The following is a 15131-nucleotide window of genomic DNA, read 5'->3' as shown; positions in this document are numbered from 1 at the left end:
CAGAGCACAGTATATCATCTGGTCTTGACAAAAAAAGAAAAAATTCGTAATTCGATACACCGACCCCTATTATTACGATACGTGTAATTTAACATAATTGCGAATCCCACTTTTGGTGTATCTATTTTGAATGTACAACTTTAAAATTGTTCATGCACATAGATTACGGATATACTCGACGAGACAAGCGCCTTTCAACCATTACGTATGAAGACTTTTATAAAATAAAATCTTTGTGCAAAGTCGTTGTTCACACGCATACTTATTGGAGAAACTACTATACCTAGAGAGAAGCTGTCGGGTGACCATCGTTTGCATTGTCTGACATTCTCCATCTATGCTAGTTGGTTATTTCGCTTTTCTGTAATATACTTTATATTGACAAAATTATGAACTAGATAGAAAAGCACAGTTTTACCAATATTGCAAGTAATACATTTGTTGCTTTTAAGTGTGCCAGTCCAATTTGGTAAAGTACATATTTGCGGAAGCGAGATTTCTATGTAAGTAGCTTTTGTTTTTATTACAAAATCTGACACGATTTCTAATTAATATAAAGAATAATAAATATTCAGCTAATTTCTAGTTTCATCTACGGTCACACATTAATATTAACAAAACTATTTTAAGATTATATTTCTAACAGAAATAATGATGTAGTTATTCAAAATATTTGACTACAAATATGAACGAATAGTTGAGCAATGGAGTCTCTAGTTGGCAGTGATAGATTATTCTTACAGATCGCCATCTAGCCTTCGGGCCCATCACCGGGGCTACGCCCTTGCTTGTTAGCTGTAGTGTCATTGCGCAATGACCCTATTACTGTATTAAACGAGTAAAATGTATGTCATAATTACTAGACTAAGTACTATGCATAATATTCACAGCCCCATAAAAGCAACGGCAAGAAAAAATACAAGTAGCTTATTTGTTAAGTTGTTTATTGACGGTAATTTATTTAAATCATGTTTGATTTTAGCAGCTGAATAAGTGGGCCCAGAGTAAATGGATTTATTTAAATCTATCAGAGTTTCGACGAAAATCGTTCTTTTAAGTGTAGTAAGAATATTGTAAGCAACAACAGTAGCTAATTAAATATCAAGGCAAATGATTTAGAGTTGTTTTCTTTGGCTCTTGATGAGTGGATATGCGTTATTGATACTGCCTAGTTGATAAAGAGAAATTCAGTGCAGAAGACATTTCCATATTTTAAAATCTATTTAACTGTGTAACTGAGGAGTTTCCCCTTAATTTTCACCGCTTAAAATTTAAGAAAATAATCCAACAATATTCTATAAAAGTGATGAATATGTACATCACATTAACAAAATTGCTTTGGCTCCGCAGCGCCAAGTTATGACGTATCCAAATATTGAGCTGGAAACCATTGCCAACAAGTGCTACTGAATGATACTCACACCCAACATCCAACACCATGTCCCACGATGCCGTCTCAGCATGGTCGCCCTACATCTTATGCATGCGAAGCTCGCTCACCTGTTGCGTGGCCGCCAGGTGGGACGGACGCTCCTCTATACTCCGTTGCGCTATTAACTGGGTTTGTGTTCTAACCGCGCGTTTAGTTCTTTTCACTCCAATCGTTCCAAATCGGTAAAATTCTGCCGGGAGAAGTCGCACAAATTCGCGCGACCTCGAGAGCCTTCGATCGGTTATTGTCTTCTAGGGACCGGCTCGTGTGTGAACGTTGAACCCGTGTCTAATTCGAGTGTGTGTATGTGCGTTATACGCCTATAATAATAATTGTGGATTGTGGATTGTGGTATGTCGATTGATGTCGAGGAGTGGAATGCGATCGTTCCGAGAAGCGACGCGCGACGCCGAATCGACGCTTTATAGCTCTCGTCACTCAGACGGTGAATCATTGAATTAACACTGTGAAAAAATCGCTTTAAAGTCATGTACTGTGTGTGTATTATACACGTAAAGTATACAATGAAGATGAGCGATGGTGATGACGATTTATTAAGTGAATCAGTGAGTCGTTAGTGTAAAATGTTAAAACGAAGCTCGATTAAGAGAAACTCTTTTAGTAAGGCAATGATGAATTAGAACAGGGGATAAACTCCAATGATAATTTAAGAAAAAAAATTAAAAACTTATTTTCATTCAATTAAGTATTTATTTAACGGTTGCTTAAAAAAAATATAGTACATAAATAATTTGATAGACTTCTAGTTTATTCTTAAGAGTTAAAAGAGTAAATTTGTATTATTTAAGATAAATGAAGGATATCAATATTTGTTTAATGGTAAAATAGCAATGCAGTTAATATAAAATTAATTTACATTTAATGAAGGTTGTATGTACCGTCTTAATCAAGAGTAAGCAAGATGTTAACGTTTTTCTAATGTGACGAAAACACGTTAACAACTTAACAAAAAAAATATCTTTACAAGAAAGACAAAAAACTATGTGGTATATTAAATTTAAATTAAATTGCTTGAAATTGCGTAATAGTAGTCTTCTATTAGTTTTATATATCATATTCTTTTCACAGAAAAGATTTTGTTAAAATTGGTCATATATGTACATATATTTATAAAAATAATAACACAACAATGAAAATATTTTAGTTAATCTGTTTTGAAAATTTAGTATTTTTTATCCAATTTTTTTATGAAATTAATATTTTATTCAATTTTAACCCTTTGAGTGCGGTGGAACGATATATCGTTCCGATACTTTATGCCTCTTGAGTGCGGCGGAACGATATATAGTCACGGCCATAAAAAACGTCTCGCCTTACCAATCAGTATTATTTTTTATTAACTATTTTTTGTAATGTTTTTGTATACAGTGTCTCACAAATATTAAAAAAAATCTTTGTTAGTAGCATTATTTATATGCAATACATTTCTCTGTCATGACTTAATTATAGGATATACATATATTGCAACATTTTTTTTGTCATTACGTTACTAATTTTATATTTCCCCCCCTTTTATCTCAAATAATAAATAAAATGTAAATGGATATAGGTTAAGTAACATGTATTAAATAATAAATTATTATAAAAATAATCAAAATAAACACTTTTTTTTTGCATGGATTATTGTCATTTTTCGCAGACTTATTAAAAAACACCTGCCGCACCTAAAGGGTTAATGTAACATAATATCTTATTACGAATTTCGATGCCTTAAACCATTTTTGGTTGAAAATGACTTAAGGTACCTTTAATCAAAATACACATGCTCAAAAAATCTCCAAAATCTCAAATTAAACACTACAAACATTAAACTATAAATTTGATATATCGTTTTATTTTCCTATTTTCAAGTTGTTATTTGGTTTATTGTTTCTCTTTTAAAGTTGTCAAATATGGAATTCCTGAAAGACCTGGGTTCGAATTACATATTGCTCTTGGAGTTGTTTTTAATTTTTATCGTGTCTAGAAGAACGGAAAATCGTGATGATTAATTAAAAACGAGCTAGATCGTACATATTAGGTATTGAAAGTACTATAATAATGAGCTAATTCAGCTCATAGAGAAATCTTGTATATATTCAACACCAAAAACAAAAATGCATTTGTAACGTTTTTTTTATGATTACAGTAAAATATTGATTTTTCAGATGAATAAAATAAATAATGTAATAGATAAAAATAGGGTATTATACTAATTTATTGCCAAAAAAGTAATCGTCTATAAAGAGAACGAAACTAAGTTTATAAATCCTTTAACGTATATTTTTAGTTATTTTGAATTCTTTTATTAATATTATTCACTTTTATCATATAACATACATTTGGGAAGTCTGCAAAAAAAGATAAAAATAAGCAATTAAGAACAGTTTTGTAAAAAAAATTTTTTAATATAGTATCTAATGTATTTTTTTATGAAATTTTTATTTAATAAGACCTTATTTTTTATGTGTGAACTATGTATTAATATCACTCGTATTAGAGTTATAGGAGTAAAATGGTATTTTGTCTAACGTAAATTAAAAATATATACGTAAACATAATTTTCTTGTATAACGAAATAGGTGCAGTGGTTGATTCAGTAAAGCAGATAATTTATTATGAAATTATAAATTAGCACTAGTGTAATTATAAATTAGCACCATCGTAAATATGCACTAGTAGACTAATGTAATATTTTCTATTACAATTTGTTTATTTAGAAAATCTTTAAACCCGATGTATTTTTAATTAGTTAACAATGTAAAATATCTCATTACGAAGATTTAAATTCATATTTTTACCAATTTAGAATTAAAATTAAATAATAGCAAATATTTATTAATTACGATTTTTTATTTATTTTAATTATTGATTACATCGTACAACAGTGTGAAACTTATATTGTTTAATTTATACTACATAATGCATTTATAAAAAACATACTTTTTGGTATTAGTTCATAGTTATAAATATTTCAGCATAAAACTCCAATAGAGATATTGTTAAAAATTAATGAATTTTGCAACATTTTCAATAATAAAACTGGACTTTTTAGAACACAAAAAAAAATATTCCAAAAAACATTCAGTTACAATAAAATATTGAGAAATATATCTGTTTTGTAAAGATAACTTGTAAATATTTTAATGAATATGTGAATTGTCTTTGCTTTACACAGCTTACATTAAAGAATGTCTTAATAACACTAAAAATATATATAAATTCATATATGTATAACCAATTTAATATATTAAATTTGCGGTTATTTTCATACATATTCATATAATATCATGTGTATAATAAAACCACAATACATATCAGTAACATGATTACACCATCTCTCTCATATTTCATGTGTATAGAAGAGAAGCAAATTTCTTAAATTGCCAGGGGCTATTTATGTTACTGGTCGTGAACTATATTATTTAAAAATTGCAGGTTTTTATGGTATTTTTTTATTGTTATATAACTTAAATGATGATTGCAAAATCTACCATTGAATTTTTACTATTTTATAATAATTGGATATAAAATACTAACGTACTAATTTAATTAAGTAACTGTACAATTTTTATTACTAACGAATAACTGCTTCACGATATAAAATCATCACCTCTCTATTGATAATGACATCATTATACATACAAAAAACATGATTATATTGTACGTTTTTTTTGTGTATGTGTATGAATAGGACGGTGAACATTATTATAATTTAATTAATAGTAAATATTATAAAATAATAATAATAATATAAGGGTTATGACATAAGATACAAAAATAGTGTAAATCCTTGTACTCCGTACAAAAACCCGTTAAGTTGTCGATCGAGAATTTCTTTTAGTATTTTATAAGATTACCCCGCGTGCGAACCGAGAAAGCATGTCAAAATGTCTATAGATCAGCGTTTCCCAACCTTTTTCTTTTTTGCTGTCGAAAACGCTTATAATAAATAATGATTGATGTCCCACGATGCCATGCATTATAATGGGAAACAATAATTAAAAAGCATGATTTAACGATGAAAATGAAAGTCTAGTTATTGATAGTAATGTATTCGAACAATAAATCTAGTGTAATTTATTTAATAAATTCTAAAGCTAATTTTTCTCTGAAAATACACCTACATCATGTGCTCATTGTATTGTGACATTGAATCTAAAATATAAAATTTAATGTTCCGTATCATTTTTTTTAGTTTTACTGTAAAATATTAACAAAAGAGCTTGCATATTTTTAATTAGTCGTCAATTATACGTTTTATCAGATTGCATAGTTTTACTTTTGGTACATGCTTTTTGATATTTTTTATGATTATGTTTTATGTATTTATTACATAAAAGAAAGCTTTTTGTATTTTAAAAATAACTTATTACATTTAAATTCGTAAGTTAAGTATTTTTGTCCAACCGATGGCTTACAAGTTGTAATTAATAATTAAATTTAAATTTTCTGATCAAATTCAAGGGAGATTCTCATCTCCTCCACCCAAGTGACGTCCCTGATTTGAATACATTATAACTACACCAATAATGAATTATAAATATTGTATTGAATTCATAACTGAGGATAATGTTATTTATTGTTTAATTCAAAATAATCCCGGCAAGGTCTGTGGTTCAATTAATCGATTAATGCAGGATATGTTAGCTTTTTAGTTAGCTATCAACTGTAAGGATCTATAAAAGCCTAGACTATCAGTGGCGTAGCTATGGTGGGGCGGAGGGGGCGGGCCGCCCCGGGCGGCACTTGCCTGGGGGCGGCATATTCGCGATGGGGTCAACCTGAATGCACTAAAACATATATAAATCCACAAATAACAATAGCTTAATAATAACCAATTTATTATTTTAAGAAATGCTGATTTTATGATTCTGCAAAAAATATATGGGGGGGGGGGGCAATTGTAAGGATCGCCCTGGGCGGCACATACCCTAGCTACGCCACTGTAGACTATACTTTAATAATCAGGAAAGGAAAGTATTTATATCTAAATCTATGTAAAAAGTAATAACTAGTTAGATGGTTAGATTGACCGCCAGTATTACATAAATTAGCCCCTCGAGCTTAAAAAGTAAGCCATGCCTTCAAGGAATGATCACCCCATGTCATCGACTGACGATTGCGGCAATTAATTCAGAGAGATGATATATTCGAAGCGAGTTTTCGGTCACCGTTGTTCGATATAAAAATACCGTTCACATTCCTTCAGCCAATTTGGACACCACTCCCATATTTTCCCCCTTGTAAAACACATACACACCTATTACCTATAAACAACGCCTAGAATAATTACACTGCCTCTATGCGCCGACGAGAACAGTTTAACAATTTCATTTGCATTCCGAAAGCGCACACGTGCATATTATGCTCATCATATTTTTTTCTCTCTTTCCAGATCGTGACGTGAACTGACGCGTTATGGCAAAATGAGGGGAAACCGACGATATCTGATCTATTTTTTTCAACGATAATCAAACTGTGAAATAATGTAGTTTTTTTTTCGCTATTATAAATTAACATATCACACACGCAAATGTCTCAGAAATGAGGGAAGAAGAGTTAGAAATCGCGTTGAAGGTAATAATATATTCAAAATCATAATCTTTGATAAAAATAAATTTATTATTGTGCTAAAATTCATGCTAAATATTTTCAATTTATTACCGGTTTTATTAGTCATAAAAACTTGAATGTTTATGATGTTGATCAAAGTATAAATGTGCTGGATAGTTAGTTGAGAGAATCGGAAAATTCGGAAAAATAAGGCTCTATTTTGATTTATATACATAAATAGCAAAACATTTAAATAATTATTGTATAATATAAAATACATAGTACATATCACATAAGTTACATTTTCTCTATGGCTAACATAGTATGTCATTTATAATTATTTAAAAAACATCATACAGCTTTTTAATATGTTTTTTGTAAAATACATATATAATTAAATATATTTATGAATTTTCACTTATAAATATACTACATACAGTAGACCCCCAAATAACACGGTAAATTAGGGACGTGCTATTAGGAGGCCCATTACTTTATATGTGAACGAGTCAAAGGGAGGATATCTCACCACACGCACCTGATTCGTATGTACGTATTGTTAAAAATTCTATGAGTATTTTCTAGTCCCCCAACTATACGCACCCAAATAGCACGTCCTAATTGACCGTGTTATTAGGGGGTCTACTGTATTAAAAATAATAATATTTTTATATGTATATAAAGTCAGGAGTATTTATTATAGTGATATGAGAGTCCGTAAGTAACTAGTAATACATTTTTAAAACAACTAGAGCATATGTATATATTAAATCAGCTTAGGATTGCCTGTTCTGGAAAATATTTGTTCCATATACCTAATTACATTGTATTTTTTAAAACTATGAGTCACAAGAAGCAGTTAAAATTGATCAAATTTAACGATTTTTTTTTATATTTTTGATAAAATGAGTATTTTTTATCAGTTTTATTGCTTGTTCCAGTTTTATATATGCAAGACTAAATATTATTTTAATTTATTGTATTATAGGTGGTTATCGTTGGAAATGGAGGAGTTGGAAAATCGAGCATGATTCAAAGATACTGCAAAGGAACATTCACCAGAGAGTATAAAAAGACTATCGGTGTTGATTTTTTGGAGAGACAAATAGAGTGCTTATACTTTTTATATATATACTAATACATACATATAAATATGTACTTTTTATCTATATTTTTTATAATTAGATTGGATGGCGAAGAAGTTAGATTAATGTTATGGGATACTGCAGGACAAGAAGAATTTGATGCAATAACGAAAGCATATTACAGAGGTGCTCAAGCTTGCGTATTAGCATTTTCAACGACCGACAGAGAGTCGTTCGAAGCTGCACAATCATGGAAGTTAAAAGTATGAATCTAACAAAATAAATAATTCTAAAAAAAAAATTGATATAAGATTTATAATATTTCTTGTCAAATTTCAGGTTGAGAATGAATGTGGAGACATTCCTACGGTGATTGTTCAGAACAAAATAGATTTAATGGAGCAAAGCGTAGTGGGACCGTAAGAAAGTTTGCAATATTTAATTTATACCAAAACTTCCCAAAATTAACGACTGTGGTCTACTTTTAAGAAAATCTACAGTGTGTTCACTTTCAATAAAGCAATTAAATTGAACAACAACACAGATTAAATCAATAATGTTATACTTTACTACCTGTATCGGTATATCTCTTCAATCGAATAACTAATCAGAAATTTAAGAGCGTGCGATGTTGAACGTTGTACGAGTCTACTAAACTTAATACATAACTACCGCGACCCACTTATTAGATTTTGCATTAATATTTTTTTATAATTTTATAAAAATGCCAATAATATGACCACGCAATAAAGCGCTTCAAATTGTTTACATCTGCAAATGAAATTGTAATGTTATGATGTATACCATTACTGTTCTTTCGGGTTTTAAGGCTGAAGGAGTGTGACTTTGCCGCCAAAATTTATTTTATAAACAGTTTATTTTATAAGCATATATAAATTACCACATACATATATACTACATATATGTAAATGTAGATGCCGCTATCAGGTGGTGAAGTTCAAATGGCAGGTCTAAAAAGTCTTTGCTAGAGTGTCAAGTTGAATTATTGTCGGCTGTGATCTGTCGTGCTGTGATTCTGAGGCGTCAGTCGGAGCGTCTTTTTCCGACTGACTCTGTCTGCCAAGACTAAGACTTGTGGACCAAGGCCACCTCTTCTTATTCACCCACGAAATATGTTTACGCTTTAAAAGTGAAACGATCCAAATGGCTGGACCGGCGCTCGTTAACAAAGGGGTAGAATAATAATAGTAGTTTACACAGAGTAAAACGTATTGCCTATTGCGCATCCATTCCACAAAAAGACAATTGCCCGCTCCCCTTTGAATTTGGTCAGAAAAATGCATGATTTCGAAATATTAAGGAAAACAACCACTGACTAACCAACTTTTGCCCCTCTCCCTGGAAAAAGCTGAAATATCGTCATTTCAGTGAAATAATATCGGAATACATTTTCACTAATGTTTTTACCAATAAAAATATTATTTTTCTGGCTAGTGCTAGTAAAATTAAATGATTTAAACTTTTCCATACGTAGTAATATACATATATACATTTACATACTTGTCATTATTTTTTACGTCCAAATACATTTTCACCAGTAGATATATATTTCTACTAACGAAAATATACTTTAACTAACTAGTGAAATTATATGCTGCTATAAAATGTCTATGAAATTTAATTTGACAGTTACGAAACCTCCATTTGCTGTTCAAACCTAAACATAACCTACACGAATTAACCAAACCCAATTTCTAAAACTAATTAGTCTTAGAACTTTCATTAGATCAATTCCAAAACACAAACTAAGCCAACTCATCTCTCGGAAGATAATAAGCTGAAAAAAAAGTACAGACAGAAAAGGGAAGAAGTACAGACAGGGAAAAAGTAGGAGAATCTAATCTGTAATGATTGATCGGAACTATAACTATGTAATAATCACTAATTTCGATCTCTCAGACACAATAAAAATTGATAAGCACTAGGGTTCATATGGGTTAGCCATCGATTTAAACCACTGACTTATTGTGTTGTTTTTTTTTCTGCGGTACATTTAATTGAAGGAAATATTGGCAAAAATTCATTCAAAATTTATGTATCACTGCCTTTTATGTTTGTTATATTATTTACATTTACCTTTCAGTGATGAAGCCGAATTGTTGGCACGCTCTCTAGGATGCAGGCTGATGAGGGCATCCGTCAAAGAAGACGTAAACGTAGGCGCAGTATTCAGACACTTAGCGGCGAGATGTTTAGCAGAAATGCATCGCCAAGAGGAAGAAACGGAGCTCGTGGAACCCAGACGCCACATTCCGATCAGTACGTTATTTAATTAAGAGACAAACTTAGATTATATGTATATAATATGAAATACAAATTTCAGGCGCTTTTAACCCTAGTCACCTTTCACACCCTACCAATGGAACAATCGTTTTAAGGCCGAACAAACATCGGGGCACAAAGAAGAAGAACGTTTTAAGGAACGCCTGTAGACTATTGTAAAACTGTGTACCTCATCGGACTCTTGTAACGATATTTAAGTTTACATATTTATTGATGACATTTTTTTATTATGGAAATTTTTGATATGAAGCAATAATTATTATTATATAAATTATTATTGAACGCTTTGTTTTTTTACGAGAATTAAATATATATTGAAATAGTTAACGGAGTGATTCTTTTTAACATCGAAATAATCTCATGGTGATATAAAAAACAATACAATGCAGTCGTTCAACCCAATATGCCAATCAAACTAACAAAGAAAATTGTTCAAAAATTTTGCAAATAAGCACTAATGATTAGATAGTCTGAGACTATACTGCTATTAAATAGGATTATTATTATTTAAATAAATTTAGTGTGATTTTTTTATGTTACACTGTACAATAAGATAAGTTAATTTACATATACAATTAGTTTCTTTCACTGACTTGTTTTTTAGATATCGTTGATTCTATTTTTCAACACTCGATTGACAAAGGATTCTTGTTTATTTTTTTTAAATCTGCATATATTTATGGAAAAACAATTGTTTTTAACAAATACAAAACAAAATACAAAAATTTGTCGCTATGTAAACAAATGTGTTAAAATTCTAAGGGCTTATTTAATTTTTAATCCCTCTTCTTTGTGCTATGGAATGTCCATTCTCTTTCAGATGTATAACTAGAATAATTACCTGCCTGCGGCATTTTTCGATGTACTCCCATAGCACTATTTGTATTTCGAGGGGCAGTTCAAACTTAGTTATACAATACCCGTTAAAACGGGTCAAAAAAAACTGATGGATTTGTGTCCCTTAAATTTACTAAGAATCGGAGCTGCATTGCAACTTTAGAAATAGCTATACAACTCCGTACTGAGACGAGCAGGTAGTTTAAACATTTTGCCAAACTTACACAATCTAGAACGAAATGCACCTTGTTTTATTTGTTGTGTATCAGGTAAAAACAAAAATTCAAGTGCCGCCCCAAATCAACTAGATTGGTCAAAGAATCGAGGAACAGAAGAAACGTTGGGCTCCTCCCTTTTCCTTCAAGGTCATTGCCGTACTTTTTTAATTCCATTCTGAACTTTTTTAAAACTTCCTCTTGACAACCACTTCTCTTTCGATTTGAAACATACAGACTGAACTCGAGTCGACTCATACGACCCTTAGAATCCTGAGAAAAGCAGATTTTAATCTGGTCTAGCCAAGCAATCAACCTGAATTTCTAAGAGTGAGACTACAAAGACAATGACATAGCGTATATCATTATTTTACAAATTATACAACCATTGACTCTCGAGCTTTTTATAATGATTCTCAAGCAGATATTATTTTTATAAAATATTCTATGAATTGATAAAAATATGATGAAATCTCTTTAATAAAAGTTTCTGCATCTTCAATTATCAGTAAGAAATAAGAGAATGGATCCCGGTTAGATTTTGCAAAGGAATAAATATAAAAACAAAAATATATGTGTATCAATAACTTTATTTATTAACTAAATTATAGTTAATTCAATTAATTTCTGTATAATGGAAATTTCTTGAAAATATAATAAAATAATTCTTTGTTGCATTACTTAAACATAAATTTGCTAAGTAAAAAGATTAAGTTGCCAAAGATAGTTTTAAAAAAACAAAAAACAAAACAAAACACACAATTGAAATGCAAGTGAAAAAAATTCTTTTGCCAATATTAAAAAAAGATAAAATATGCAAAGTGCATGAAACAATAAAATATATATTCGTTTAGATTTCAGTAAACTGTACGCCGGTGAAGTAGTCCATTAACCCTTGCAAACGCTTTCTGACTCTTTTTTGATCATCGGGAGTGCATCCAAGAATGGCGCATTCAAACTCGGAATCTATAGTAAATTTAGAGCTGTCTAAAGTGGCCTCAAACGAGCAAGTCTTTATAAATATATGACATCGCTCGCAAGCGGCGACTGGATTGTTTTTCAATTCGACAACCAGACCATCGATGTAGTCATTAACCTGAAAATGATCATGATTAGGATAATGCAATAACAAAAAACTTATTATATTTTATAATAACCTTATAAAGAGCTTCCTCTTGTTGCTGGTTTCTATTTGTACGTATGGCCGTTTCGACAGTTACACAATGGGTTAATAAACGGTCTACGGAATGTCTTATATTATCTCTCTCGGCTGAAAGTTTCATCAAGATATATTAGTCAACGCTTACATATTATTTAAAATTGTAGTCTTACATTCGTTAAATTCTAGAAGCCATTCAGAGTCCTTGATTGCGTCTAAGGTGGCCAGCAGATGTTCCTTTTCTTCTTCGATTCGAGACGCATCTTTGCGCAGCTTTTCTACTCGAACTTCTAACTGATTTAAAATATCCATTAATCTGAAACACAAAATTAGTAATTTATACAATTAATATTTACTAGTTTAATAATAGTACAATAGACAACTATACTGTACAATTATATTTAACACGCATCGGGAAAATATTTTAAAAAAAATATTACATTTTTTTACTTAATTTGTTAGATTATGTAATATATTATAGTGTGATATTTGAGACATAAGTCAATAGAAAAGTCTGAATATAACTCTCGTCATTTCTTTATATCGAGTTATACATAGAAATAATTATTCTTTCAGACAATTATTACCTGATCGAAACTAGATAGATAATGCAAAGCTTTACCTCATAAGATTTTATCCTACTGCTTCCAATCGTAAACCGATCCGTCATTGTCATGTCAACAAAACCAGCATGAAGCTTATTGAGCTGACACATATATGCGAACATAAGGTCGAAAATTCGCTTAAAAATCCGAGATGTCAAAGTTTATTATATTTCTAATCCTATCTTAGAATTCATTTTTCAATTTATCAGTTTTTATGTATTATAAAAATTATAAATATATATATATATAGTAAAGTAATCATGATAGCATCATGATAAACAAACTGAAGTTTTAAATATTGCAAGATATGCAGCACTCCAACGAATTGGAAGGCTTGGAAGCCGTATTTTAAAACGTCGGTAATAACAAGGCTGATCGTCAAATATGAATGGATATGTTAACACACATGATAAACAAACGAACCTTTGTCCAACGGAAGGAGAGCTGGTGCTCTTTGTAGTACCCTCTCCCTTTTCCCCACATTGGGGCATCTCTTCGCAGACGGACATTGGTTCCATGACACAAAACACCGGTCACGTAATGTTGCCACAGTGCAATAATTTAATACGATTTAACGCACTGCTTTGCAGAGCTACCTATATATTAAAATGATATATAATTTTGTAATAATTATGTTTCGCATACCATAATCGTGCGGCATTTTTACAATTTTGAATCATAATTTAAAAAACGAGCAAATAATTATTTTCTATAATATAAGAAGAAGGTAACCCATTCGAAAACCAAAAAAGACAATCCACTTGTGTTTGATAATACATTTTATTTAAGAAATAAAACCCCAACCCGCCTCCCTATATGAAGTGGTTAGAAAACAATACTCGTGTACTACAGTTATGTTTATTGTTATAATTTAAAAAATCTAAATCTACATAATGACTTTTGCAGTGTATGTAAATAGACGTTTTCCTGTCGTTTAATTACAGTTTTTTTACTAAATCTACCAATAATACACGTATGAAATACTTCCAACGGCATTGATAGTTGATTCGCAACTTAGAATATTTATGCATCCTTATCATATAGGTATTGAAAGCCATAATACCAATGAGCTCCATAAATATTCTGAATGGCCACCGCCTTGTTTCATGTACGCAAGAATATTCACGAATCATTTTGTCTCCTAGATCAACTCCACCTTTTGTTCTGTTATAAAAATTAATCACCGGTGGTCATTTGTTTTTGCTGCCTTCGCTGTGTTAAAAACTTTTGTATTGAACAGCAGAAACGTGTGAATTTTTTTGAAATATAAGACACCTGCTATCAGTTACATAAGCACATGTTATCAGCAAAACCAAATAAACAAAAAAAAAACGATAGAGAACGTTAGCTCTAAACATGCCTCGACTTCGATATATAAATAGTTTCCTGCAAAATAATATATATTTGCCATATTTTTTATTATAACAAATTGTTGATATCATACTTACATTATACGGATGTTCCGTGTTTTCGGTACACTACGATGAATCTGACATATTTGATATGAACTATAAATAAGGAAAATTTGTTAAAACTGTTTTTATAATAAATAATAATTTCCAACGTAAATGTGAAAAATACTTACTTCGTAATTGCAATAATTTTCGTCCGATTCCGACTCAAATATTTCAATCATATCTTCGTTATCCGAGAGAACCTTCAAATTCGAGATCCGATTCATCGGAATCATATCTTTCGGGCATTGCTATAAATATTATTTAAACTAAAGCTAGTTTATATTATAATTATTTAAACACGTAAAAATATTAAGTCGAAAAATAATTGAGAAGCAAAGGAATATTCTGCGCTTCGGCTTAAATCTTCTGACAACAAATACTGACACACGATCGACGCCGTCTAATGCGTGCGTCAGAGCGAGTCAGAGCATTAAGCATCTTGCCCTAGCTCTCTCGCTTTGTCACATGCACTTGTGTATCT

General features: G+C 30.6%; 2 protein-coding genes across 2 annotated transcripts; one reads left to right on the top strand and one right to left on the bottom strand.

Annotated features, from left to right (window-relative positions):
* The first annotated feature begins 1467 nt into the window (after positions 1-1467).
* Rab23 (RAS oncogene family member Rab23) lies at positions 1468-10704 on the top strand. The gene is made up of 7 exons (XM_088188979.1): positions 1468-1561; positions 6831-7012; positions 7977-8098; positions 8174-8336; positions 8413-8492; positions 10178-10353; positions 10418-10704. Exons 2-7 carry the CDS (start codon positions 6980-6982, stop codon positions 10534-10536), a joined length of 693 nt encoding a protein of 230 aa, XP_088045105.1. The 5' UTR covers positions 1468-1561; positions 6831-6979; the 3' UTR covers positions 10537-10704.
* A 1297-nt stretch (positions 10705-12001) lies between these two features.
* LOC148233848 (BAG family molecular chaperone regulator 2) lies at positions 12002-13759 on the bottom strand. Its single transcript, XM_088188980.1, has 4 exons — positions 13617-13759; positions 12762-12904; positions 12587-12699; positions 12002-12525 (listed from the first exon to the last, which is right to left on the bottom strand). The coding sequence occupies exons 1-4, from the start codon at positions 13709-13711 to the stop codon at positions 12280-12282; spliced, it is 597 nt and encodes a 198-aa protein (XP_088045106.1). The 5' UTR covers positions 13712-13759; the 3' UTR covers positions 12002-12279.
* Between the last annotated feature and the right edge of the window lie 1372 nt (positions 13760-15131).

The sequence above is a fragment of the Plectrocnemia conspersa genome, unplaced genomic scaffold (genome assembly GCF_051122295.1).
Source record: "Plectrocnemia conspersa isolate PC_06_02 unplaced genomic scaffold, ASM5112229v1 ptg000007l, whole genome shotgun sequence".
NCBI classification, from domain to species: Eukaryota; Metazoa; Arthropoda; class Insecta; order Trichoptera; family Polycentropodidae; genus Plectrocnemia; species Plectrocnemia conspersa.
The sequence above is the reverse complement of the archived record's forward strand: the minus strand, read 5'-3'. Positions and strand labels throughout refer to the sequence as shown.

Excerpts from the sequence above, each read along its gene's own strand:
- Rab23 (XM_088188979.1), top strand. The coding sequence starts at position 6,980 with ATGAGGGAAGAAGAGTTAGAAATCGCGTTGAAG. Across the intron at positions 8,099-8,173 it reads TTTTTGGAGAGACAAATAGA|ATTGGATGGCGAAGAAGTTA; the intron begins GTGCTTATACTT and ends TTTTATAATTAG. Across the intron at positions 8,337-8,412 it reads CACAATCATGGAAGTTAAAA|GTTGAGAATGAATGTGGAGA; the intron begins GTATGAATCTAA and ends GTCAAATTTCAG.
- LOC148233848 (XM_088188980.1), bottom strand. The coding sequence starts at position 13,711 with ATGGAACCAATGTCCGTCTGCGAAGAGATGCCCCAATGTGGGGAAAAG. Across the intron at positions 12,905-13,616 it reads TCTCCTTCCGTTGGACAAAG|ATTAATGGATATTTTAAATC; the intron begins GTTCGTTTGTTT and ends TTTGTGTTTCAG. Across the intron at positions 12,700-12,761 it reads GCTTCTAGAATTTAACGAAT|CCGAGAGAGATAATATAAGA; the intron begins GTAAGACTACAA and ends TGAAACTTTCAG.